The following is a 23,077-nucleotide window of genomic DNA, read 5'->3' on the forward strand; positions in this document are numbered from 1 at the left end:
GCATATTTTAATATCTTGACAGGCATTAAAAATCTATAGCAGAATGAAACAGGGAAGAGCCAGGGCAGAGAGGAACACTGCCAGACTGGAGGATGCAGAAATTAAACAGAGGTGAAGAAAAGGTGTCTGCTTCTCTGTTGACCCATCTGCTCTGCCTTGCAGTGGAGGAAATCAGCTACAGAAATGCCTTCAGTAGCAGGAGACTCCTCACACCATGAGCATTTCTGGCTTATTGTTTCTTCTTCTCTCCTGATTCTCTTTGGCTAAGTTTTAAAAAGATTAGGGTTAGGGTTTTACCTGTGCCTTCAGAGAAGTTCTTGAAGGTTGATACAATTCTGTTCATATGAGTCAATATTCATTGGCAGGGCAGCAAACCTGCTGACGCTTCTGCCTCTTTCCATCCATAACCAGAACTTCTAATAGAAAATCTTCTAAGTGTCTGTCCCACGTGGAATCTCTGCAGGGGATGAACTGTTCCTCTTGACTTGCACAATACCTTCAGCTGGTCAGAGATGACTTGCCAGTGAGTCCTGTTGGACAGGGTATTTTTGGCAGCAATATTTGGTGGATGCTGGCGAGGTCCCTGGCCAGCACTGTGCACTCCGTGATGGCAGCAGCATCCCTGCTACCCCAGGCTCCTGGGATCAGTCACCAGGATTCATGCTCCCCGGGGCTTCCTTCGAGCGTTCCTTTGGCGGGTGTTACCACTAGCATTTATTTTCCGTGGGTTTTTTTTTTAAATCGCAGCAAATCAAAACCTCCATGAGCTGTGGCTTTCCCCTGAGCTGCTGCCACACACAATGGCGCTGTGCGAGCCACACACCCACCTCGTCCCTTCACCTTCCCTCACAACCCCTTCCTCCTCCCTGCCCTCTACCCACACCCAAACCCACTGACGGCCGCATTCCCCTTCACAACCCCTGCTTGGGGTCCGGGATTTGCGGTGGTCCCGCAGCCCCAGGCCCCTGGCACTCCCCGGCCCGCTCCGCCCTCACGCCCCGCCGGGCCCGCTCCTCCCCCGCCTCCAGGCCCTGACCTGCGCCCGGCGGGGCTGCCGCGGCTTCCCCCACCTGCTTTGCCCTTAACGGGCCCGGCGGTGCCGGGGGATTATTTCTGCCCCGGCCGCGGGTGGTGGTGGTGGTGGCGATGGGAGGGGGGCCCGGCAGACGCTCCTTATACGGCCGGGCCGGGCTCACCTGGGCCGCGGCCAGAAGCGCCTTCTTTGGGCAGCGCCGGGCCGGGGCCGCGCCGGGCCCGACACCCAAATATGGCGACGGCCGGGACCGCATTCCTGGGGGCCGAGCATCGCCACTGCCCGCCGCGATAAAAGCCTGTGCGGGCTGCCCCGGCACACGAGTAACCCTGCCAGGAACGGGAGGCCTCTCTGCCAGCCGCCCGACGCGCCCAGCCCGCAGCCAGCCCAGGTAAGCCCCGCTCCCGCCGATCTCTCCCTGCGGCTCCCGTCCGCCCGTCGGTCTCACCCCGTGCCCCTCAGACAGCCGGCACCATGTGCGACGAGGACGAAACCACCGCGCTCGTGTGTGACAACGGCTCCGGCCTGGTGAAGGCCGGCTTCGCCGGGGATGATGCCCCCAGGGCCGTGTTCCCCTCCATCGTGGGTCGCCCCCGCCATCAGGTAGGGAGCAGTCCCCTGCTCAGCCTCCCCCCCAGGCCCGGACACAGCCATGGTGGGGACTCCCCGCTGCCTCCTGGGGAAGGGAGGATGCCCGGCTCCGTGGAAATGTGGCTGAGTCCCCTTCCCTTTACCTCCCCCGCAGGGCGTCATGGTGGGTATGGGTCAGAAAGACTCCTACGTAGGAGATGAAGCCCAGAGCAAGAGAGGTATCCTGACCCTGAAGTACCCCATTGAACACGGCATCATCACAAACTGGGACGACATGGAGAAGATCTGGCACCACACCTTCTACAATGAGCTGCGTGTGGCCCCTGAGGAGCACCCCACCCTCCTCACCGAGGCCCCTCTTAACCCCAAAGCCAACCGTGAAAAGATGACCCAAATCATGTTTGAGACCTTCAACGTCCCCGCCATGTATGTGGCCATCCAGGCTGTGCTGTCCCTCTATGCCTCTGGCCGTACCACTGGTGAGTGCAGGTGTCCAGCTGGCCCCTCTCCCCTCAAGAAAGGATCCCCAGAAGTGGTCTCTGACAGCTGACAAGCGCTCTGCCCTCCGCGGGCTGTGTCTCAGGTGGTTGTTTCTTCTCTCTGCAGGTATCGTGCTGGACTCTGGGGATGGTGTCACACACAATGTCCCCATCTATGAAGGGTATGCCCTGCCCCATGCCATCATGCGCTTGGATCTGGCCGGCCGGGACCTCACTGACTACCTGATGAAGATCCTGACTGAGCGTGGCTATTCCTTTGTCACCACAGGTAAGCTCTATTCCTGCCCTTAAAATGTCCCTTCCCCCTTCCAACCCTTGCACCTCCAGGGATGCTGCAGCCTCTCAACCCTCTCCAAGCTCCATCAGCACTCCCTGGTGGGAGTCTGCGTGTGGTTGGGGGGTCTGGAGTCCCAGCAGAACTACAGAGGGGACTCAAGCATTCCCAGTTCCTCTTCTGCAGTCACTGATGCCTTTCCTCTCCCCTGGCAGCTGAGCGTGAGATTGTCCGGGACATCAAGGAGAAGCTGTGCTACGTGGCTCTGGACTTTGAGAACGAGATGGCCACTGCTGCCTCTTCCTCCTCCCTGGAGAAGAGCTACGAGCTGCCTGATGGGCAGGTCATCACCATTGGCAACGAGCGTTTCCGCTGCCCAGAAACCCTCTTCCAGCCTTCCTTCATTGGTGTGTGTCTCCCCCTTAACCCCTCTCCTCCCCTTCAGCTCTCACCTCTCTCCCAGGTCCCCCCGTTGGAGCTCTCACTTGGCATTTACCTCATCCCTGCTTTTCTCCTTTCCTTGGCCCTCAGGCATGGAGTCTGCAGGGATCCATGAGACCACCTACAACAGCATCATGAAGTGTGACATTGACATCAGGAAGGACCTGTATGCCAACAACGTCATGTCTGGGGGTACCACCATGTACCCAGGTATTGCTGACCGCATGCAGAAGGAGATCACAGCCCTGGCCCCCAGCACAATGAAGATCAAGGTAAGGCTGGAGCACAAAAGTGCAGGACCCTCCTTCTCTTGCCCTCCTGCAAGCAGAGCTGGGGTAGCTGTGGCTGCTGCTTTACTCACCTCCTCTCCCTTGTTTTTTTCTAGATCATTGCCCCACCTGAGCGTAAGTACTCTGTCTGGATTGGTGGCTCTATCCTGGCCTCCCTGTCCACCTTCCAGCAGATGTGGATCACAAAGCAGGAATACGATGAAGCTGGCCCGTCCATTGTCCACCGTAAATGCTTCTAAACTTGTTTACATGATCACTTTGCTAACCACGCTCAGGATGACAACCTTCTAGGTTGCAGGCTGCCGAGGGCCTGCAACAGCCATGTAACTTTCTATTTTGTAACGATTTCTGGTTACTGTTGCTGCAAAGCTCCACACGACACAGTGTATGTAAAGTGTACATAAATTAATTTATTTTACCTCATTTTGTTTGTGTTTAAAACCAATGCCCTGCGGAAGGAAACAAAAAACTTCAAGAAGCATTAAATTGTCGGTCATTCTGTCACACCCCTCAGACGGTTGTTGTTTTTGTCATCATTTGTGTGGTTTCTTCCATGGCTGGATGGTGTTGTCTGTACAGCCAGGGTGGTGGTGCCTGGGGAGGATGGAGGAAGGGACAGCCCCGTGTTACTTGCTGGAGCTCCATGGGCATCGCTGCAAAGTGGGTGCCCCCTGCTCTGCCCCCTGCTCCTCCCATGCCTGGGGGTGGGGGGAAAGGGTTACCCAGAGCCTTGGCTTGCAAAGGATTTGATTTGGCTTCAGCCTGCCAAAAAAAAAGTAGCCCTGGCATGCTGATGGAGCTCCCGGGGGTGAGGGATGGAGGCAAGGCTGGGGCTGAGGGCAGGTGCTGGGGGGCAGGTTAAATAAAGAGCTTTCCACTCCACTTATGGGAAACCTGCCTGACATCCTGCTGTCCCCGGGGGGACAAGGGCAGCCAGGGCCCCTTCCTCACCCTGCCCAACATGCTTGCTCTTCCCAGTGGTCACAGATGAGAGGCAAAGTCCTCCCCCCATCCTCTGCCCTCCTGGGGCCAGATCCTTCATGCAGGAACCCCCCAGGAACCCAGAGGAAAACCTTGGGGTTTCCCCCTGCCCTTTTTTGCCTCTGAGGATGCAGAGCAGAGGGGAAGTTGCCCATGCCTGTCTCTCTTCTCTCTTGTTGGGGTGGGGGGGGCTCTTCCATCAAACCTCACACCCTGCCAGGTGCTGAAGTCCCTTGGGGTGCCACCCCAAAGCCCTGCCAGGCTTGGCACAGCTCCTGGGGCAGGACACGTGTGCAGGAGTGTGCAGCCTCTGGAAGAGGACACCCCCTGGAGCACAGAGCCTTGGCAGGAAAGTACTGCTTCTGTTTTGGGGAGGTCTGTGGGGAAAAATAAATAATTTTTTTTTTTTTTTTTTTTTTTTTGGTTAAACTTCCAGCCCAGGAAGGTTTTTCTGCTCCACAGCTTCTGCGCTAAGAGTGAGAACTTCTTTTGCATTTTGGCTTTTGGGTTTCTTTTTCATTAAAATGAAACCCACACGTGAGTACACTTTGTTTGTTTGTTTGTTTTTGTATCCCTATCCCAAAGGAAAAGCCTGTGGGAAGAGCTGGCCTGATCCTTCCCTGGTCTCTGGAGGACAGGGAGATCTCTGAAAAGCTCCGGAGCCAAAATCCTTTTCTGAGTAACTGGGATTGGACTGGGAAGCAGGAACGTGGTTGCTTCTTAAAAACAAACCAGAAGCATTTGCTTGCAAGTTGTTGTGTAGTGGCACAAGCTTCACCTGGCAGCTCTGGGTTGGGATTTGGAAAGAATCCTGACTAACCTGGAGTCCTCAGTGCATGAGTCCAGTTGGGGCTTATGTGGTGTTAGGAGATAGATTTTAGGACCTGCTGCTCTTGTTGGATTTAAAAGTTGTTTTAGAAGGATGGAGAAAAGTTAAGTTAGAAAGGCGACCCATAGTGCCACTGACTTTTCATCTGCTGAAGATGCTGAAGATGCTAAAGAAGTTGGGGTTGTTCAGCTTGGAGAGGAGGAGGCTTGAAGTGACTTAGAGCAACCTCCCATCTTCTTCCAACCTTCCATATCTGAAGGGGCTACAAGAAAGCTGGGGAAGGGCTTTGACACAGGGGTGTAGTGAGAGGACAAAGAGAAATGGTTTCAAATTTGAAGAGGGGAGATTTAGGTTGGACACTGGGAAGAAATTCTTGAATTTAAAGGTGGTGAGGCACTGGCACAGGTTGCCCAAGGAAGTTGTGGCTGCCTTGAAGGTCAGGTTGGATGGGGCTTGGAGCAACCTGGGCTGGTGGGAGGTGGGGGTTGGACCTGGATGATCTGTAAGGTCTGGATTCCCTGTGCCAAGAAAGAGGTGGAGGTGCTGGAGAGTGTCCAGAGAAGGGGCAGGAGGATGATCAGAGGGCTGGAGCACCTCTGCTATGAGGAGAGACTGAGAGAGTTGGGGTTGTTCAGTCTGGAGAGGAGAAGGCTCCCAGGAGACCTCATTGTGGCCTTCCAGGGGCTGAAGGGGCTACAGGAAAGCTGGGGAGGGACTTTTGAGGCTGTCAGGTAGGGATAGGACATGGGGGAATGGATTCCAGCTGGAGGAGGGGAGATTGAGGTTGGATGTGAGGAAGAAGTTCTTCCCCATGAGGGTGGTGAGACCCTGGCACAGGTTGCCCAGAGAGGTGGTGGAAGCCCCATCCATCCCTGGAAGTTTTTAAGGCCAGGCTGGATGGGGCTTGGAGCAACCTGGGCTGTGGGAGGTGTTCCTGCCCATGGCAAGGGGGTTGGACCTGGATGATCTTAAAGGTCCCTTCCAGCCCTAAAAATTCTATGATTCCATGATTCCCACTTCATGGAACCTCTCCTGGTGTTTTCTCCCAACCTTTCAGTCTCTCTCCCTTACTCCCTGCTTCATCCTCCCCTGGGAGGTTGGTGGGGGAGTAACAGAGAGCATCTGTCACCTCAAACTGTGACAATGTGACCACAGAGAGGAGAAAAAGGGAAGAGAAGGAAGGATGCATGCAGCCAGCAAGGTGCCATGGAAGGAGGGGTAACAGCAGGATGGCTCTTGCCTCCTCCAAGATCATCTTGGTTCCCTGGATGAACCACGTGGGAAATGTGAAAAGCTGCCCTGGTTGCAAACATCACCAGGAGATGGAAAATCTGGAGAAAGAAAAAGTCCCTGAGGGGACAAAAGTTATGAGGGGACAAAAGTTATGAGGAGCTGTTTGTGTGAGCTTGGGAGGCACAATCATGACTTGGGCTTTGGTGTAAACTTCCCCAAGGTCTGCAGATTTCTGGGCTGTTAGCAGAAATATTGCAGGAGCAGGGAAACTCTCCTGTTTAACAGGGGAAAAACCAGATTCCCTCTTTCCCTGAGTACCAGGGAAAACCTGGATTCTGAGACACAGGCTTGAGGGATCCTCTGAGCAGAACAACAAAGGCAATCCTGGAGAAGATGAAGGCACTGAAGGCTCTTCCCAGTTTCATTTTGACATCAATTTTGACATCATAATGTGATAATCTGTATTGCACAGGGAGCAGAATGTGGCTGGGGATGGGTTACCCCCCACAAAATGCCATGGCTCTGCCCCCAGCTTGGAAAAAGGAACTGGCACCACAACTCTTCTCCCCTGGGGCTCCAAAGCTGCAGGAACAAAAAGCACTTTGACCTGCAGAGTTTGTTGTGTTTGGCTTTGCTGAGAGGACCTGAGCAACCAACACTGTAGCTCCACCATGTACTCAGTTGACTCCGAATCTTCCCTGGGCATCTGGCCAAGAATATTTCTTCAATGAGATTTAGGGAAAGGACAAAATAGAAGCCACTTGAAAAATCACCATGATTTTCAGAGGAAGCTCCTAAGTGACAAATTCTGTGGTGACCTTTCTTTTTGAACGTGAAGCTTTAAAACAAAGCCTTTCGAAGCACAGTTGTTCAAAACTTCAAATGTTTTTATTGTACATTAAAAAAAAAATGCTTCTCTTTCATTAATCCACAGAAAAAAAAATAATAAAAATGGAACATTTCCTGTTAGGGTTTCTTTTTTCCTTTCTTTTTGAACCAAGAGGGCATTTTTCTTTAAAAATCTAATGAAAGCTATTCTGATGTATAGATTCCCATCTATTCCCAGGTGCATCTCCTGGGATGGAAAAAGGAGCACATGATGGTGACTGTAACCCATGGATCAGGTGATGGGTAAGTGCAGGCAGTGCTGGTGGGAAGGGCCCCACGTGGGACAGATCTTGCTTGGGGTGGGCAGAGCCATGAGGGCATCCCCTGGCCTCCTGCTCTCTCCTGGGATCCCTTTCAGTCCCTCAGGGGCAAAAGAGCTTTTGAGGGAAGAAAAGGAGTCAGGTTTGAAGCCTGGGGAAGCAGTTGGAATTGCAAAAGCTCTGTTTTATTTATTTTAATTCTTATTATTTGCTCAGGACCTGAAAAACAACTTCTGACTGCCATGGATCAGGGGAGGTTTGGAGCATCACTGGGGAGGGGAGGGGGTGTGCTGGAGATGAGCAGATGCTGGAGAAACCTTTTTATTACCCAGGGGAGGTTTTCTCCTTATCCCCCCCTCCTGTCAACACTGAAATTCCCCTGCCTGGTGCAGAACTGAGACCTCAGACCTCCAGCACTGCAGGGCAGATGATCCTCTTGTGTTTGCAGGGACCACAGCCAAAGCCTTTCCTGTCTGAGCTGCTCAAGCCCATGCTCTGCAACTCAAATGTGTGGCTGGGGGAGAACTCTGGGGCCTCTGTTGCTCAGGGAGTGCCACAGGCAGCCCGGGAATGAGCCTCTCAGTAACCCCACCTCAGGGAGCTGTGTATATATAGATCCCTGGAAGCAGTTTTCTTCCTTCCTTGGCACATCCCTCCCACCCGTGATACCCTCCAAACATGCCCTCCCTGCCCCCCCCCCGCCCTCACTCTCCAGCTTCCAGCAGCTTCTCTCCCTTCCCCTGAAAACAAGGCTTTGAAGCTGAGAAATCTGACTGCTGGGGGGAAAAAAGGGACAAAAAAGGCTCTCAGAGGTGAGCAGCCCAAAGCCAGGGGCCACAAGCACCAATGCCTGTCCCCAGCTCACAGAGGAAGAAGTTATTTATTTGCAACAGGGTTGGGCTCTTCTAAGAGGGCCTGAGTTGTGTTCACAGAATCCCAGAATGGTTTGGGGTGGAAGGGACCTTAAAGCTCATCCAGGTCCAACCCCTGCATGGGCAGGGACACCTCCCACAGCCCAGGTTGCTCCAAGCCCCATCCAACCTGGACTTGAGCACTTCCAGGCATGGGGCTTCCAAAACCTCTCTTGGCAACCAATGCCAGCACTCTCATAATGAAGAATTTCTTCCTAATGTCTGACCTAAATCTCCACTCTTTTTGCTTAAAACCACTCCCTCTTGTTCTGTCACTCCATGGCCATGTAAAAAGTCCCTCCCCAGCTTTTCTGGAGCCCTTTCAGGTCCTGGCAGGTGCTCTAAGTTCTCCCTGGAGCTTTCTCCTCTCCAGATTGAACAACCCCAACTCTCCCAGTCTCTCCTCACAGCAGAGATGCTCCAGCCCTCTGACCATCTCCATGGCCTCCTCTGGACTTTCTCCAACAGCTCCATGTGCTTCCTGTGTTGAGGGCTCCAGACCTGGACACAGAGCTCCAGGTGTAATTGCAGAGGAGGCCATTGCCTCATGACTCTTCTGCTTGGATTGCCAACAAAGTTTCCCAGGGCAACTGATTCTGTAAGATTATTTTTTTTTTTTTTAATTCCCTTTAGCAACCATAATCATGATGAATTGTCTAAACCAGAGTGGGTTTGGCAATGTGCTGGCCCTGGGCTTTCAGCCATTTGGAGTCCAGTCCATCCTTCCTGCAGTTGAAGTGTGGTTCAGGTGCTGAAGATGTCCAGTTCCTTGCCTTGAACAATTTGCAGTGATTTTGTGGGGATTGAGGCACTTTTTAAGAAGGCTGTAGAACAGGTAATTTTCTTCATAAGGATTTTTTTTTTTGTCCTGAAAACACCTATCCCCCCCCCAAAAGCCCCAACAGATTGCTACCAGAGCTCCCTAACCCCAATCATTTTAAAGCAGTGGTGGTGTTGATCCTCCCTAATCCCAGCAGCACTGCCACAGGTGACATGTCCTGTGTCTGCAGGAATGGAGCAGTTTTTATTGGCAGATTGTCTTTTTTTTAGTTTTTTTCCCTTTCCTATACCAAGGACCATCATGGCTTTCCCCTATGAGCATGGCCAAGTCAACACTTCGTTTGCTGCCAGCAAAGTGGCTTTTCTGTTTTCTGTCTCCAAGGAAGATAATGAGCAATAGCTAATGCTCATGAAGGGTTTTGAGATGCTGTCATAGAAGGTGTTTGAGGAATGTGAAATACTTTGCAAGCCTAAATTTAGCTCCAAAAGTCATGCAGCCCAGTTTCCTGGCACAATTACCAGAGAAAAGTCTTGAAATCTGAACGTTTTCCAAGCATGGCCAGAGGATGGAGGCTGCAGCAGCTGCCTGGTGGTGCTGGGGATCTCCAGCTGTGCCTCCAGAGAGTCCATCACCTCCTTCAGAGCCCAAATCTTTCTCTTCTCTTTCTACTGAGGGCTTCACACCAGCAACTTGAAACACCAGCACTGCTTCTGATGCCTCCGTGCTTGGCCTGCAAGAATAAGATTATTCTTCAAACCCCCTGAAAGTGGCAGATTTAGGAGGGTAACAGTAGGATTCAGTCAGCTGCAGGAGAATCTGAGAGCTCTCTCTTGGGATAAACATTTTAGGAAAAACCCCGGTGGTTGATTTTAGAACCACTAATTTTTATTCTTAATCTTTTTGCCCATTATTTTTGCCAGCCCCCTGAAACCAGCACATCCTGGCTGAGACTGCAGGGTTGAGGGGTTATGAACCCCCTGTTCACCTCTGAGGGTCTGAATGCTGGGCAAGTTAATAAAAAAGGTTGATCTTAGACAGCAAAATATGGCATTGAGTGAAATCTGGTGTTAAAATTTGAAGCCCGGATTAAAGAGAGTGTCATTTAATCCTTGAGGTGCTTAACTTCAGCTGACACCTTCCTTTATTTTCCCTTAGTCCCTGCTCCACACATTCCTGGCTGGAAGAGCAGCTTGATGTAACTCCAGTCACATCTTGCCTGGGCTCCAGAAACCAGGTGTAGCTCTGCCCAAACTGGAGGTATTTGGGTTTTTTGTTGGCTGCAGCTTCCCACAGCAAAGGCTGGAGCAGGACTGGAGGCAGCCTGGGGACCACACCTGCTGAATGTGCATCATTGTTTAAAAATAAAAAAGGGAGAGCAAAGAATAACATGGAAAATATTGCAAGGTCAGCAGATGGAATGGAGAGGGCTCCTGCCTGGGCATGGGGGTCTGGGCAAGGACAGGAGAAATAACTGGTAGCAGGAATGATGGAGAAGACTCCCAGGGGTCCTGTATTGATTAATTTTATTATTTTTAATTATAATTTTATTATTAATACAATTTTATTGATTTTTATTATTCGTGCAGGCTAGATCTGTCCCATTTCAACGTTGCAGCAAAGTTTCAGCCTATTTCTGCAGCCTCAAATCCTCTCTGCTGGGCAAGGCAGACCCTGGATTTAATAATCTGCAAAAGTGTTGGCATTGATTCATTCAACCAATCCTCACTGAAGCCACTGAAAGGATGAGGGATTTGGTTAATTTTTAAGTATTTTCTTGATCAGGTCCAACATTAAGAAACAAAACCATAGCAATAAAAGCAACCACACGAGGAAGCAGAAAGGAGGAAGAAGGAAGTTTTATTACTTTAAGTCCAGAACTTGGGGTGGGTTGTGGCTATGGAATTATAAACTGGAAGAAAGATATTACAAAATACTTTATTTCCCTGAGATGTCTGAGATGTGTGGATTTAATCTATTGCCATTTGTGTAGAGATCTGAGTGCTGATTTCATAACTCACACCTATTTTTCTCCATTTTTCTGTGGAAGACCCAGACTGTAGCAAGAACCAGCTGAGCAAAGGAGGGTATAGAAGAAAATAGAAAAGTGGTCATACCTGAGTCTGGACCACAGGTATTCTGTAGGAGAATTTGCTTTGGCTAATCAGATACATGAGTGGAAAAAAGAGAAAAAAAAAAAAAAAAAGCAGTTAGGATAATTATGGATTAAATGTTCTATGACATAACTGTTCCACCAGGTTTGTGCTGGGAAAGAGCACTGAGTAAAGGAGCTCAGGCTCAGGTTCTGAGGAGATTTTTTTTTTTCAACCCTGCTTTCTTTCTTCCCAGCAAGAGAGTAAGTGACTTCTGAGTAGGTTTGAAGCAATTACCATAAATGTCCTGACCACAGATGGGAATGGTGTTTTTATATGATAAGTGTAACCCTCAGTAGGGTTTGGTACTGCTAAATGAACATTTAAAGTGAATGTCTGATAAGTTCTTCCCTGGCAGTTTGACTTGTGAGTCATGTTGTGCAGTCCCCAGCCATGCCCCTCTCTATTTATAAAGTCATTCCTTGCTATATCTGACTTGCTAAATAATCCCTCCAAATTGCAGAAGGGATTCTGCTGGTGTATTATGGGATGCAGGGAATCATTTTGAAGAGGGAAGGAAGTCAGGAAGGGCACTGCACATCTCCACGTGCCTTCCACCTCCTGAAGCCCCAGAGCTAAGGTGCTGCTTGGCTTTTCCCCTGGGAATTTTGGGAGCTTTGGTCTTCTGGGCACAAGGTGGGGAAAGAAGAGCAGAGGAAGAGTTGGTCTGAGCTGTGTTTTAGGAGGTGGGGAGAATCAGGGTGAGGTTATCCCAGGGGAGCATGGCCACAGATATCCAGGCAAGGGTTCTGTCCCCTTGCAGGGTGCCTGGAAGGAAGACATGGAGCTGGTGGAACTGGTCCATCCCCCTGCTAGTGGAGAGCAGCAGAGTCCCAGTGGGAATCTTCAGAGGGATCTGCTCTGGAGCCCCCCAAGTGATGGCTCTTTCCAGGGCTCTGCCCACCAGAGAGGGGAGGTGTCTGGGTGCTGACAGGGCTCAGACACACAGGAGGGGAGCAGACACAGCTCTAGAGATGTCTCCTCCTCCTCCCCAGGGCTCCATGGGATGTGTGGTCCATGAGATGCAGAGTGGTTCTGCCCTGACCCGTTCTGTCCATCTGCATCCACAGGGAAAGGGCAAAGAGAGGCAAAGCCTCCCAAAGGGTTTTTTGAAGGGTGGGTTGGATGGATGCGTGGTGTTCTTTTTCCCTGTCAGTCATCTTCAGGTGGTAGCTTTCTGAAAAAGCACATGGCAAAAGAGAGAGAAAGGCTGAACATGGGAGACATGTCTGGTTTTGGGGACAGCCTGGGGTCTAAGGGTCACCAGTCTGCTCAGTGCCATACACAAAGTTCCTGGGACATAAATCACTGTTTAGACTCCAGGGGACAGGGAAAGAATCTGGAATGACTTCAGAAAAAAAAAAAAAAAAAAAAAAAAAAACCAAAAACCCAAAAAACAACCCAACAGGTAATCAGAATCCTCTTCAAGAAGGAAGATCATATGAAGCTTTTCTCTTTCCTTCTTTGGTGACACTGCAGTACCCAGGCCTGGTGTCCCCCTGCCCCAGCTGACTGAGGAGCCCTGTCTGGCCACAGCTTTCATGTCCTGGGAAACAAAGTTGCTCATTATTCCCTACATTTAACGAATTTCTACTCCTACCTCTTGGCCAAGCTTGGCCCCTGAGCAATGTCCAGGGAGAACCTTGGGATGGTGTGGCCTTGGTCTTCTCTCCAGGGAGGTCTGAGAGAAGAGGGACAGAGGGCAATTTCTGCTGGAGATCTTCAGTTCTGTCTTCCTTGGAGCCTTTGGGGTAGCTCTAAAATTAGGAATATTGAGGCAGGCAAGGCCAGCATGTTTGCAGTCTTGGGGAGCAGATGGGTGGCGTGGCAGAGTTGCCTGTTCCTGAGATTTCAGGGACACAAAGTACTGGGTTTAACCCTACATCCTCCTGCTGACTGTCTGGTGGGCACTGTTGGATCCTGGAGGACTGGGCAGGTGGTCAGTCTGAGCACCTCAGAGACAGCAGAGGGAAGAAACCACATCCTGCTGAATGTGGGGCAGCAACAGAACTAACAAATAGAGGTCAACCTCATGAAGTTCAACAAGACCAAGTGCAAGGTCCTGCATCTGGGTCGAGGCAATCCCAAGCACTGATACAGGATGGGCAGTGTCTGCCCTGAGACCAGCCCTGAGGAAAAGGACTTTTTGGGTGCTGGGGGATGAGAAGTTCAAGGTGAGCTGTCAGTGAGCACTTGGAGCCCAGAAAGCCAAAGGATCCTGGGCTGCAGCAAGAGAAGGGTGGCCCAGGTGGAGGGAAGGGATTCTCCCCCTCTGCTCTGCTCTCCTGAGACCCCATCTGGAGTCCTGTGTCCAGTTCTGGATTCCCTGTGCCAAGAAAGAGGTGGAGGTGCTGGAGAGTGTCCAGAGAAGGGGCAGGAGGATGATCAGAGGGCTGGAGCACCTCTGCTATGAGGAGACACTGAGAGAGTTGGGGTTATTCAGTCTGGAGAGGAGAAGGCTCCCAGGAGACCTCACTGTGGTCTTCCAGGGGCTGAAGGGGCTACAGGAAAGCTGGGGAGGGACTTTTGAGGCTGTCAGGTAGGGATAGGACATGGGGGAATGGATTCCAGCTGGAGGAGGGGAGATTGAGGTTGGATGTGAGGAAGAAGTTCTTCCCCATGAGGGTGGTGAGACCCTGGCACAGGTTGCCCAGAGAGGTGGTGGAAGCCCCATCCATCCCTGGAAGTTTTTAAGGTCAGGCTGGATGGGGCTTGGAGCAACCTGGGCTGTGGGAGGTGTCCCTGCACATGGCAGGGGGGTTGGAACTGGATGAGCTTTAAGGTCCCTTCCAGCCCTAAAAATTCTATGATTCTAAATAATCATTTCACAGCCAGAGGAAGAGGCTGCTCTGTCCTTGAAGGGATGGGGACTGGGGGTATGGGGAGGGCAGGGATTCCCACACACGTCTGGGAATGCCAGGAGCACAACCCAGAGTCCTGAACTCCCCATCTCCCCTCTCAGAAGTCAAATCACCCACTTCAGCACCTGCTGGGAGCAAAATGCACTGCCCAGCTTTACTCATGGATAATGTTTGTGTTTCTTGAGAGTCCCTGTTGAGCTCAGCTCAATGCAGCTTTTTCAGTCTGAATCTTCAGATTTATTCATGTTTTCCACCCCCACCCCTGATCCAGGGTGCAGTAGGGACATTTTTTTAATTGCCAGGGTGGCAAGTGGGCATCAGTGCTGAGGCAGGAGCTGCAAATCCAGCTCCTCCTCTGCTCCCTTCAGCACCCCTTGGAAAGAAATCCAGCCCCAAATCCTCCCCATGCAGCCCAGCTGACACTGCCAGCAGTGTTTCTGGACACTCTTTTTGTTGGGAGCAGGAGGGATAAAAGGATCCAGCTGATTCTCCCCACTCCTGACACCTCCGTGGGCTCAGGGTACCAGGGGTGGGTCATGCAGGGAGAGGTCTGGTTCCTGGGCAGCTGGGGCTGGATCCAGACCAGGAAGCTGGGGAGATGAAAGTCAGGCTGACAGCACTCTGCAGAGCCAACAGGTTCCCCGTGCTGAGTAGATAATTAATTATAAACAATATACACAGATGTCAGCACTCTCGAGGGGAGCTGCTCACAAGTGGTGCACAGGGTTTTTTTAAAGGGCATCCATTTGTCAAAACCATTCCCAAGATAATTTCTGGTGCCTGGGGGGATGTTATGCTTCAGGCTGGGGCTTTTCCCACTGGGCACGGGTTGTGCTTGCTTCCCATTCCCCCAGAAACATAATCCCCAGCCAAATGATGGCAGGTTTTATGTATCTTTTCCATAAGGGTCCCTATGCAGGGTCCATAGCTTTTGTTGGAGAGTTCCTTTTCAGTCACTGTTTTTGCCAGGAGGCTGCTATGCTGGAGTATTTTAGGATGGAGAGCACATGGGGGGAGGACAAACAGGTCTCAGAAAACAAAAGTTTTCAAATTTTAATCTGGGGAGGCTTGGGAAGCACCCTCAGTGTTTGTTTTTTGTGTTATAAATCAGCACAGTGTTGGGATGAAGGGCCAGGGCTTTCCCTGAGCCAGGGAAGAGGAAGCTTTTAAGACATGATGGGAGATGCTACAAAAAGCTGGGTGCTGGGAGGGGCTGCAGACATCACCCCTTCCCCCCAAGGCAGGGTGATGGGTGATGGGTGATGGGTGATGGGTGATGGGTGATGGGTGATGGGTGATGGGTGCTGCCTGCTCCTGGTGCAGACGGAGCAGCGGGATGCAGGAGAATTCCAAACCAAAGGCTGGGGTGGGTGCTGTCCATCCTCACCAGCTTTTTTAAAGGTGTTGGTGGCTGATGCCTCAGCACATCACTGTCCTCCCAGCATGTCACCAGTGGGCATCCCACTGTCTCCGGGGTGCTTTGCCTGGCAGCCCTGCCAGCTCCCTCCTCCCGGGGCAGAGCCAGGCAGGATGCCGAGGTGGGAAACCCACACCCAGCCTGGCCCTTTCTGAAAAGAAAACTGCAAAGCTGGTGTCTGCTGGGAGTGCTTAGCACGTCCCTGTGTGCTCAGTCTCTCCCCGGGGCTGCTACTAAGCCATAGGAAGGGACATGGTGAGACTGGGATCTTCCTCCTGGCTGGAGGCTGAAGGAGCCCCGGCTGTTTCCCAGTCTGACAGCCAAATGGCTGAGTGCTCCCCTCCACCTTGCTGGGGAGCCCTCCACACACAGGGTTTGCACATCTGCAGACCCCAAAGAGTTAAAAATAGATCCCAGCCACCCAGTGGCACATTTTATGCCCATTTAAAGCTGTGCCATGCTTTCCATACACTTCCATCTTCACGCTCCTCTGTCGGACAGGAGAAGATGCCTTTACGCTGGTGACATTAAGATCCTTTTTTTTTTTTTTTTTTTTTTTTTAATCCCTGCCTGCCCGAGGTCTCTCCCCTCAAAGCACTATTTCACACTATTTCAGCAGAGCTGCTGCCTTTCCACCGACTGCCTTGTTCTAAACTGGGAACTGCAGCATGACTGGGGACACGTTGCTGGGGCTCTCCCCTGCTGCCCAACACAGACTGAACCTACCAGGTTTGTATTCCTGAGCAAGGCAGGAACTTGGTCTCTAAAGGAATAAAATGTTTTCCTTTTAATTTTTTGTTCTTCTGGTGCCCCAGTGCAGGAAGGACTCATTCAGAAGTGTGCTGTGCTTTCTGCCACTTGCTTATGGAAATTGGACAGGTCGGATGGGGCTTGGAGCAACCTGGGCTGGTGGGAGATGTCCCTGCCCATGCAGGGGGTTGGAACTGGATGAGCTTTAAGGTTCTTTCCAACCCAAACCATTCTATGATTCTGTGAAATTTAATTGAGGAAGGCTTTGTCCTGTTTGGTTGTTGCACAGGGTTGGAAATAAATGATCTTTAAGGTCCCTTCTAACCCAAACCAGTCTGTGATTGTGTGTAACTTAACTGAGGAAGGCTTTGTCCTGCTTGGTCATTGCACAGGGTTGGAAATAAATGATCTTTAAGGTCCCTTCTAACCCAAACCAGTCTGTGATTGTGTGAAATTTAACTGAGGAAGGCTTTGTCCTGTTTGGTTGTTGCACAGGGTTGGAAATAAATGATCTTTAAGGTCCCTTCTAACCCAAACCAGTCTGTGATTCTTGCTGTAAGGCAGTGGTGCTACTTTTGGGGTGGGCATCCCATTGGGGACTTGGCACACATCTTTCTCTAAGTGTCTGCCATATGTGCACCCTTGGTAGAAGCTGGGGCTGGATCTGGCTGCACCAGCCACCCCAGCTCACTCATTCCCTGCTTTTGGATGCAGGTGGGATGAGGGGTTGGATGTAGCACGTGGACAGGCACTCAGGCAGATTCAGGAGAAGGAAAAGCAAAGCTGAGCTGCCAGGTTCTGCCACAGAGGGGAGGATTGAGGTCAGGGCTGGTGTGGTGGCACTGGTGGCATTTGCTGCTGCTGTGGCTGCCAGGAGCAGGGTGCAGGGCAGGGTGCCTGGAGCAGGAGGGTGCCAGAAGGTTTCCTCTGCAGAATGATGCTGACAGGAGCCGTGCCTTGCTTGAAAAGGGGATTTCTCTGCTGGCATCAGCCAGGTCATGCACAGCCCTCACGCCGTGTGAAACCCAAGCAAGCCTGGAAGCTCTCCAAAGGGAGGATGAAATTCCCCTATCAGGAGAGCCTCACTGGGAGGTTTGCTTTGGTGGGAGAGCCTGGGTGCTTTTATAAGGGGCTCCACCCCTCCCCCAGGAACCCCCAGCCAGTCAGGGTGGCTGGGACCATATTAGGGACACCATTCCTCCTGTCAGGACTCCACACCCCCATCCCTTTCTCCCCAGGAAGGCTCCCTGTGAGGGTTCCCCCCTGCCCTGTCTTAAGGAGGCAGCAAAGGTGGGTAAGAGGAAAAGAGGATGGGGTCTGACTGCTCATCCTGCAAGCCAACACTTTTTTTCCAAAAGGATCAGAGTAAGGACAAGCCAAGGAGGCAGCAGGGAGGGAAGGGAGAGCCATCAGTGTGTTTTCCAAGGCTGCTTTTGCCTTCCCAGCCACCTTTCCCTGGTTTCTTTCTGCTGCCCCTGGGCAATTTTGGAAGCAATTTAGAAGCTCAGCAGCTGAGCCCTGTCAGAGCCTGAGGCCTTGGTGAGAGGTGTTTTATTTGGGGCTGAACCTTGGCAGGGTGCAGCAAGAGGTTGGGACTCCTGGGCTGGGTTTTACTGAGGGCAGGGAACTCCTTTCTCTCCCAGCAGCACCCATCACAGAGTCCTCATCCTCATCCTCATCCTCATCCTCATCCTCATCCTCATCCTCATCCTCATCCTCATCCTCTCTCCTTCCTCCTCCTCCTTTCTCCTCCTCCTCCTCCTCCTTTCTCCTTTCTCCTTTCTCCTCCTCCTCCTCCTCCTCCTTTCTCCTTTCTCCTTTCTCCTCCTCTTCCTCCTCCTCCTTCTCCTCCTCCTTTCTCCTTTCTCCTTTCTCCTCCTCCTCCTCCTCCTTTCTCCTTTCTCCTTTCTCCTCCTCCTCCTCCTCCTTTCTCCTTTCTCCTTTCTCCTCCTCCTCCTCCTCCTCCTTTCTCCTCCTCCTCCTCCTCCTCCTCCTCTTCCTCTTCCTCTTCCTCTTCCTCTTCCTCTTCCTCTTCCTCTTCCTCTTCCTCTTCCTCCTCCTCCTCCTCCTCCTCCTCCTCCTCCTCCTCCTCCTCCTCCTCCTCCTCCTCCTCTTCCTCTTCCTCTTCCTCTTCCTCTTCCTCTTCCTCTTCCTCTTCCTCTTCCTCTTCCTCTTCCTCTTCCTCTTCCTCTTCCTCTTCCTCTTCCTCTTCCTCTTCCTCTTCCTCCTCCTCCTCCTCCCTCTCCCTCTCCCTCTCCCTCTCCCTCTCCCTCTCCCTCTCCCTCTCCCTCTCCCTCTCCCTCTCCCTCTCTCTCCCTCTCCCTCTCCTTTTCCTCCCTCTCCTCCCTCTTCTCTCCCCCCTCCCTCCTTCCTCCTCCTCCTCCTCCTCCCACCCTCAGCTGGACCCATCAGGTCCTTAAGAGCAACTCCCCCAGTGGGGTTGGGGAAGAGCTTTTAATACTCAGACTTTTCTGAGCTGGTGCTGGAAGTGCTTCAGGGAAAAAAGAAACCAACAAACAGGGCTTTTCCAGGTAGAGGGGTAAAAAGGGGTGACAGAGGCATCCTCAGCCTTCAAGGTGAAAAGTTTCAAGTTGCTCTGAGAAAAATGTGGGATTTACACTTGGAGCCACTTGGATCCTCACAAGCAAGGCGGAGGGGAAGGTGAGTGGTCTGGCTGAACAGGAAGGTATTGAAGGAAATTCAGGGTAAAAAGAGAGCTTACAGGCTATGGGAAAAAGGGCTGGCTGCTCAGGAAGGGTTTAGGAATATAGTTAGATCATGTAGAAAGAAAATTAGAGAGACAAAGGCACGATTTGAACTCAATCTTGCCACTTCCATTAAGGATAACAAAAAGTTTTTCTACAGATACACCAAGGGCAAAAGGAGGGGCAGGGAAAACCTCCATTCCTTGCTGGATATGGGGGGGAAACAGAGTTACCAAAGATGAGGAAAAGGCTGAGGTATTTAACACTTTCTTCACCTCAGTTTTCAAAAGCAAGCCATTGTCCTGAGAACAGCTGCTTCTGGGGCTTGTAGAGAGAAATGGGAAGCCGAGAAGCTGAGAAGCTCCCCTGTAATCCTGGAGGGAACACTTTGTGACTGCTGAGCCACTTGGATCCTCACAAGTCCATGGGACAGACAGGATCCACCCCAGGGTGATGAGGGAGCTGGGGAAGAGCTCCTGAGGATCTCAGAGGTCCTTTCCAACCCAAATGATTCTGGGATTCTGTGAAAAAAACAAGATTTGTGGTCAGAGCTGCTGGGAAGGGGGTTGCAGGGCTTCCCCATGGGGCTCAGCCCATCCTGGCCATGCCCAAATTTCCCAGATCTCTGGATAAGAGCATCAGGCAGCTCCAGTTGGGGTTCTGCAGCCAAGTGTCCCCCCCTTGCCTGACCTGTCCCCCAGAGTTACCCCACATCTTCTGATCCTTTTCTCATGACAGTGCTACCCTGTGTGCAGCTGGTGCAGACCTCAAGGGGATAACAGCCCATGAAACCAAAAACCCCACACCTGTGGGATTAACCAGGCTTCTGTTCACAGCCTGAGGGCTTGTTTGGTGTGGTGACTGGGACAGCACCCCAAGGATTTGGCACTTCCACTGATCTAGGTAGACTTTCACAGGTCTAGGATGCCCTTTGTTTTGTTTTGTTTTTTTTCTCTGACTGACAAAATATTCTTGCTGGTTTGGATTTTATCCTGTTAACTACTTTAAAAAAAAAAAAAAAAAGAAAAAAAGAAAAGAAAAAAAGAAAGAAAGAAAAAAAGGTTCTCTACAAGAAACAGCTTGTTTCTTTTCCTTGTTTTCTCTCTCCTGCAGACTTTGCCCAAGCAATAGCTTAGCAGCTCAACTTCAGACCATGACAGCTCCTGCTTGGGCTGGGAGCCAGGCTGCCAATCTGACAGACGTGTTGACGTCCAGTTTTCCACTCTCACTACATATAAACTCTTCCCTACCCCCCCTTATTTCCCTGGAGGTTCAATAGCAAAAACCTGCAGCCCAGCACCCTGTGTAATGTGCCCCACAGGTTACTCCGTGTCTTGCTGTGACATAACATCCACCCCCCTTTTTAATTTCATGCTACTTTTTGGGTTTTTTGCATAAAAATCAGGCCTTTCTCTTTGCTGTTGTCTTCCCTGTGGTCATTACAGACAGAACTAAGACTCTTTCCCAGGCCAGGCTCCTCTCATCCCTAGCCAGGTGCTTCCATCCAGAGGAAATCAGGACTTCTGGGATTTGGCACTGATCAGACATCTGCCATGGATCTGGACTTACCTGGCCACCTGTTTGCTACCTGTAGGGCAATAATAATAATAATAATGATTAAGAGCCATAACTCTTAATCGTCAGGGACAAAGTTCTTTTAAAAGGAAAAAAAAACCCACAAATCAACATGTTTGGAATGTCAGTGATATGGTTCAAATAGTGGTGTCTATTCTATTTTTTTTTTAATGAAGGGGGAATCCTAGCAAGACATGAAAGGGAGGAAATTCTAGTGTTAACATCAGCCTCATAAATATTGTAGTTCCTCATTCAGGAATCACTGAGTAACTGGCTACTCTCAGACCATTGAAGTCCGTGCCATGAGGTATCCAAGCCAAAACTAATTAGGATTAAAAAAAAAAAAAATAGTTTATACAGCTACACTGAGAACATCCAGAGCTGCTGAGTGGAGGAGGGAAATTTATTATTTTCTGGCACATCCAGAGCTGCTTGGCTCCAGCTGGAGGGGTGAAGGCAGAGTTGTCCCAGGACAGTCTTAACATCCTCTCCCAGAGCTGCTGAATGTCTCTGGAGCTGTTTTGGGGTCATGGCTGGCCTGGAGGGACACAGGACCCTGTGAAGGTGCAGCTTGTAGCACATGGGCAGCTGGGTACTGATTTTCCTGCCAAGTAAGGATAAAAGCTCTAAAACTAGTTTTGTGGGCACCTCAGGAGAAGTTTGGACCTGTGAAAGCTGGACCCCATCCTGTCCATCAGGAAGGGAAGCATCAGAGAGCATCCCTGTACCTCTGATAGAGCTCTCTGTGCCTTCCTGAACTGGGGACAGTAGTTTTTTGGGAAAGAAAAGCTGTAAAGGACTGTTGCTCTAAAATGATACCTGGGAACTGCAGCAGCCTCTTCATAACCACAGCTGCCAGGATAAAACTCTGCAGGTTGGCTTGAAATGACATTTTGTGCAAAATAACATTTTTTTTTCTAGAAGGAAAGCAAATGCTGCAAACCCCAGACCTTACCCATTTCTATCATATCCAGTAGTGTCATCTGCTTGTGTAGACTTGAGCAGATTATCAGGGTAAGAAACCAGAGCCCCAATTAATTGGGGAGTAATCTGTTCTCCTTGCTGGCCAGCATTGCTGTGGCAACTTTCTCTGGTCCTGTCTTCTGTTACAGGTGGTTGTATTCCAGTTGTCCCATTATTTTGCAAGAAAAACCCTCTGTTACAGCAGGTGGTGCTGAGGGGATGGCCTCGTGTCCCTGTGTAATCCCCTTGAGAGTCCTGAGAGGGGCAAAGTGCTGCATCTGCTTGGTTTTCTTCCAGGGAATCATGGACTGGTTTGGGTTGGAAGGGACCTTAAAGCTCATCCAGTTCCAACCCCCTGCATGGGCAGGGACACCTCCCACCAGCCAGGTTGCTCCAAGCCCCATCCAACCTGGCCTTAAAAACTTCCAGGGATGGGGCAGCCACAGCTTCTCTGGGCAGCCAATGTATCACCACCCTCAAATTAAAGAATTTCCTCCTAATGTCCAATCTAAATCTCCCTTCTTCATTTTTTAAACCATTTCCCACTAGCCCCTCCCTGTTTGTGAACAGGTCGAGTGGGGACCCATCCCTGGTGGGCTCATTTACCAGCTGGAGTAGGAAATGATCCTCTGGATGCTCCAGGAATCTCCTGGATTGCCTCTTCCCTGCTGTGTGGAGTTCCCAGCAGGTTCAAGTCACCCAGGAGAACTAAGGCTGGAGATTTTGAGACACCTGCCAGCTGCTTATAGAATAATTCATCCTGGTTGGATCCAGGAGGATGGCAGCCTTATCCGCCTTCCCCCTGATCCTGACCCACCTCACGGGTTTTCATCCCATCGGCACCGCCAGGGCGGGTTCGGCTGCGCGAGCCGCCAGTGCCCCCGTGTGGGGACCGCAGCGAACGGGGTCACACGGAACCCCGGAATCATTTGGGTTGGAAAGGAGCTCTGGGATCACCAACTCCAACCCTCGATCCACTCCCCCCGTGGTTCCCAGCCCATGGCACTGAGTGCCACATCCAGGCTCTTCTTAAAAACCTCCAGGGATGGAGAATCCACCCCCTCCCTGGGCAGCCCCTTCCAATGTCTGAGCACCCTCTATGTGAAGAATTTCTTCCTAATATCCAACCTAACCCTCTCCTGGCAAAGTTAAAGCCCATCTCTTGTCCTCCTGATATCTGCCTGGGAGCTGAGCCCGACCCCCACAACGCGTCGCGGTGACCCCAAACGGTGGCGGCTGCGGGGGGTTTGGGGCGGTGTGGGGGACCGGGCCGGGTCAGGGGGCTGCTCCCCGGGTCCGGGCAGGGGATGGCGGTGCTGCAGGGCTTCCGTCTATTTTATTGTTAAGGGTTTTTTTATTATTTTACTTAATTAAAATTTTTTTGCTTTATTATGTTTTATTTAAAATTTGGTTTATTTTTATTTTATTTTACTTTATTCTATTTTTCTCTTTTTCCTTTCCCTTCCATCCCATTTCCTTTAACCCTTGATTTTTATATTTTGTATTTTTTATTTTATATTTTGTATTTTATACTTTATATTTTTTATATCTTCTATACTATGTGTAATATGTTATATTTTCCTATTTCATATGCTATGCGTTACATGTATTTTTTAATTTTTACTTTATTTTACATATTTATTT

At 50.9% G+C, this 23,077-nt stretch overlaps 1 protein-coding gene across 2 annotated transcripts; it reads left to right on the forward strand.

Annotated features, from left to right (window-relative positions):
- The first annotated feature begins 1,299 nt into the window (after positions 1-1,299).
- Positions 1,300-3,642, forward strand: ACTA1 (actin alpha 1, skeletal muscle). Of its 2 annotated transcripts, none has more exons than XM_071738950.1 (7): positions 1,300-1,424; positions 1,496-1,636; positions 1,779-2,103; positions 2,231-2,392; positions 2,614-2,805; positions 2,930-3,111; positions 3,225-3,642. In XM_071738950.1, exons 2-7 carry the CDS (start codon positions 1,508-1,510, stop codon positions 3,366-3,368), a joined length of 1,134 nt encoding a protein of 377 aa, XP_071595051.1. In that variant the 5' UTR covers positions 1,300-1,424; positions 1,496-1,507; the 3' UTR covers positions 3,369-3,642. The 2 variants fall into 2 exon arrangements, with proteins under 2 accessions (XP_071595051.1, XP_071595052.1); XM_071738951.1 differs by having other exon boundaries at positions 1,334-1,424; positions 1,500-1,636.
- Positions 3,643-23,077: the final 19,435 nt, after the last annotated feature.

Source organism: Heliangelus exortis, chromosome 3 (genome assembly GCF_036169615.1).
Source record: "Heliangelus exortis chromosome 3, bHelExo1.hap1, whole genome shotgun sequence".
Classification (NCBI taxonomy): Eukaryota; Metazoa; Chordata; class Aves; order Apodiformes; family Trochilidae; genus Heliangelus; species Heliangelus exortis.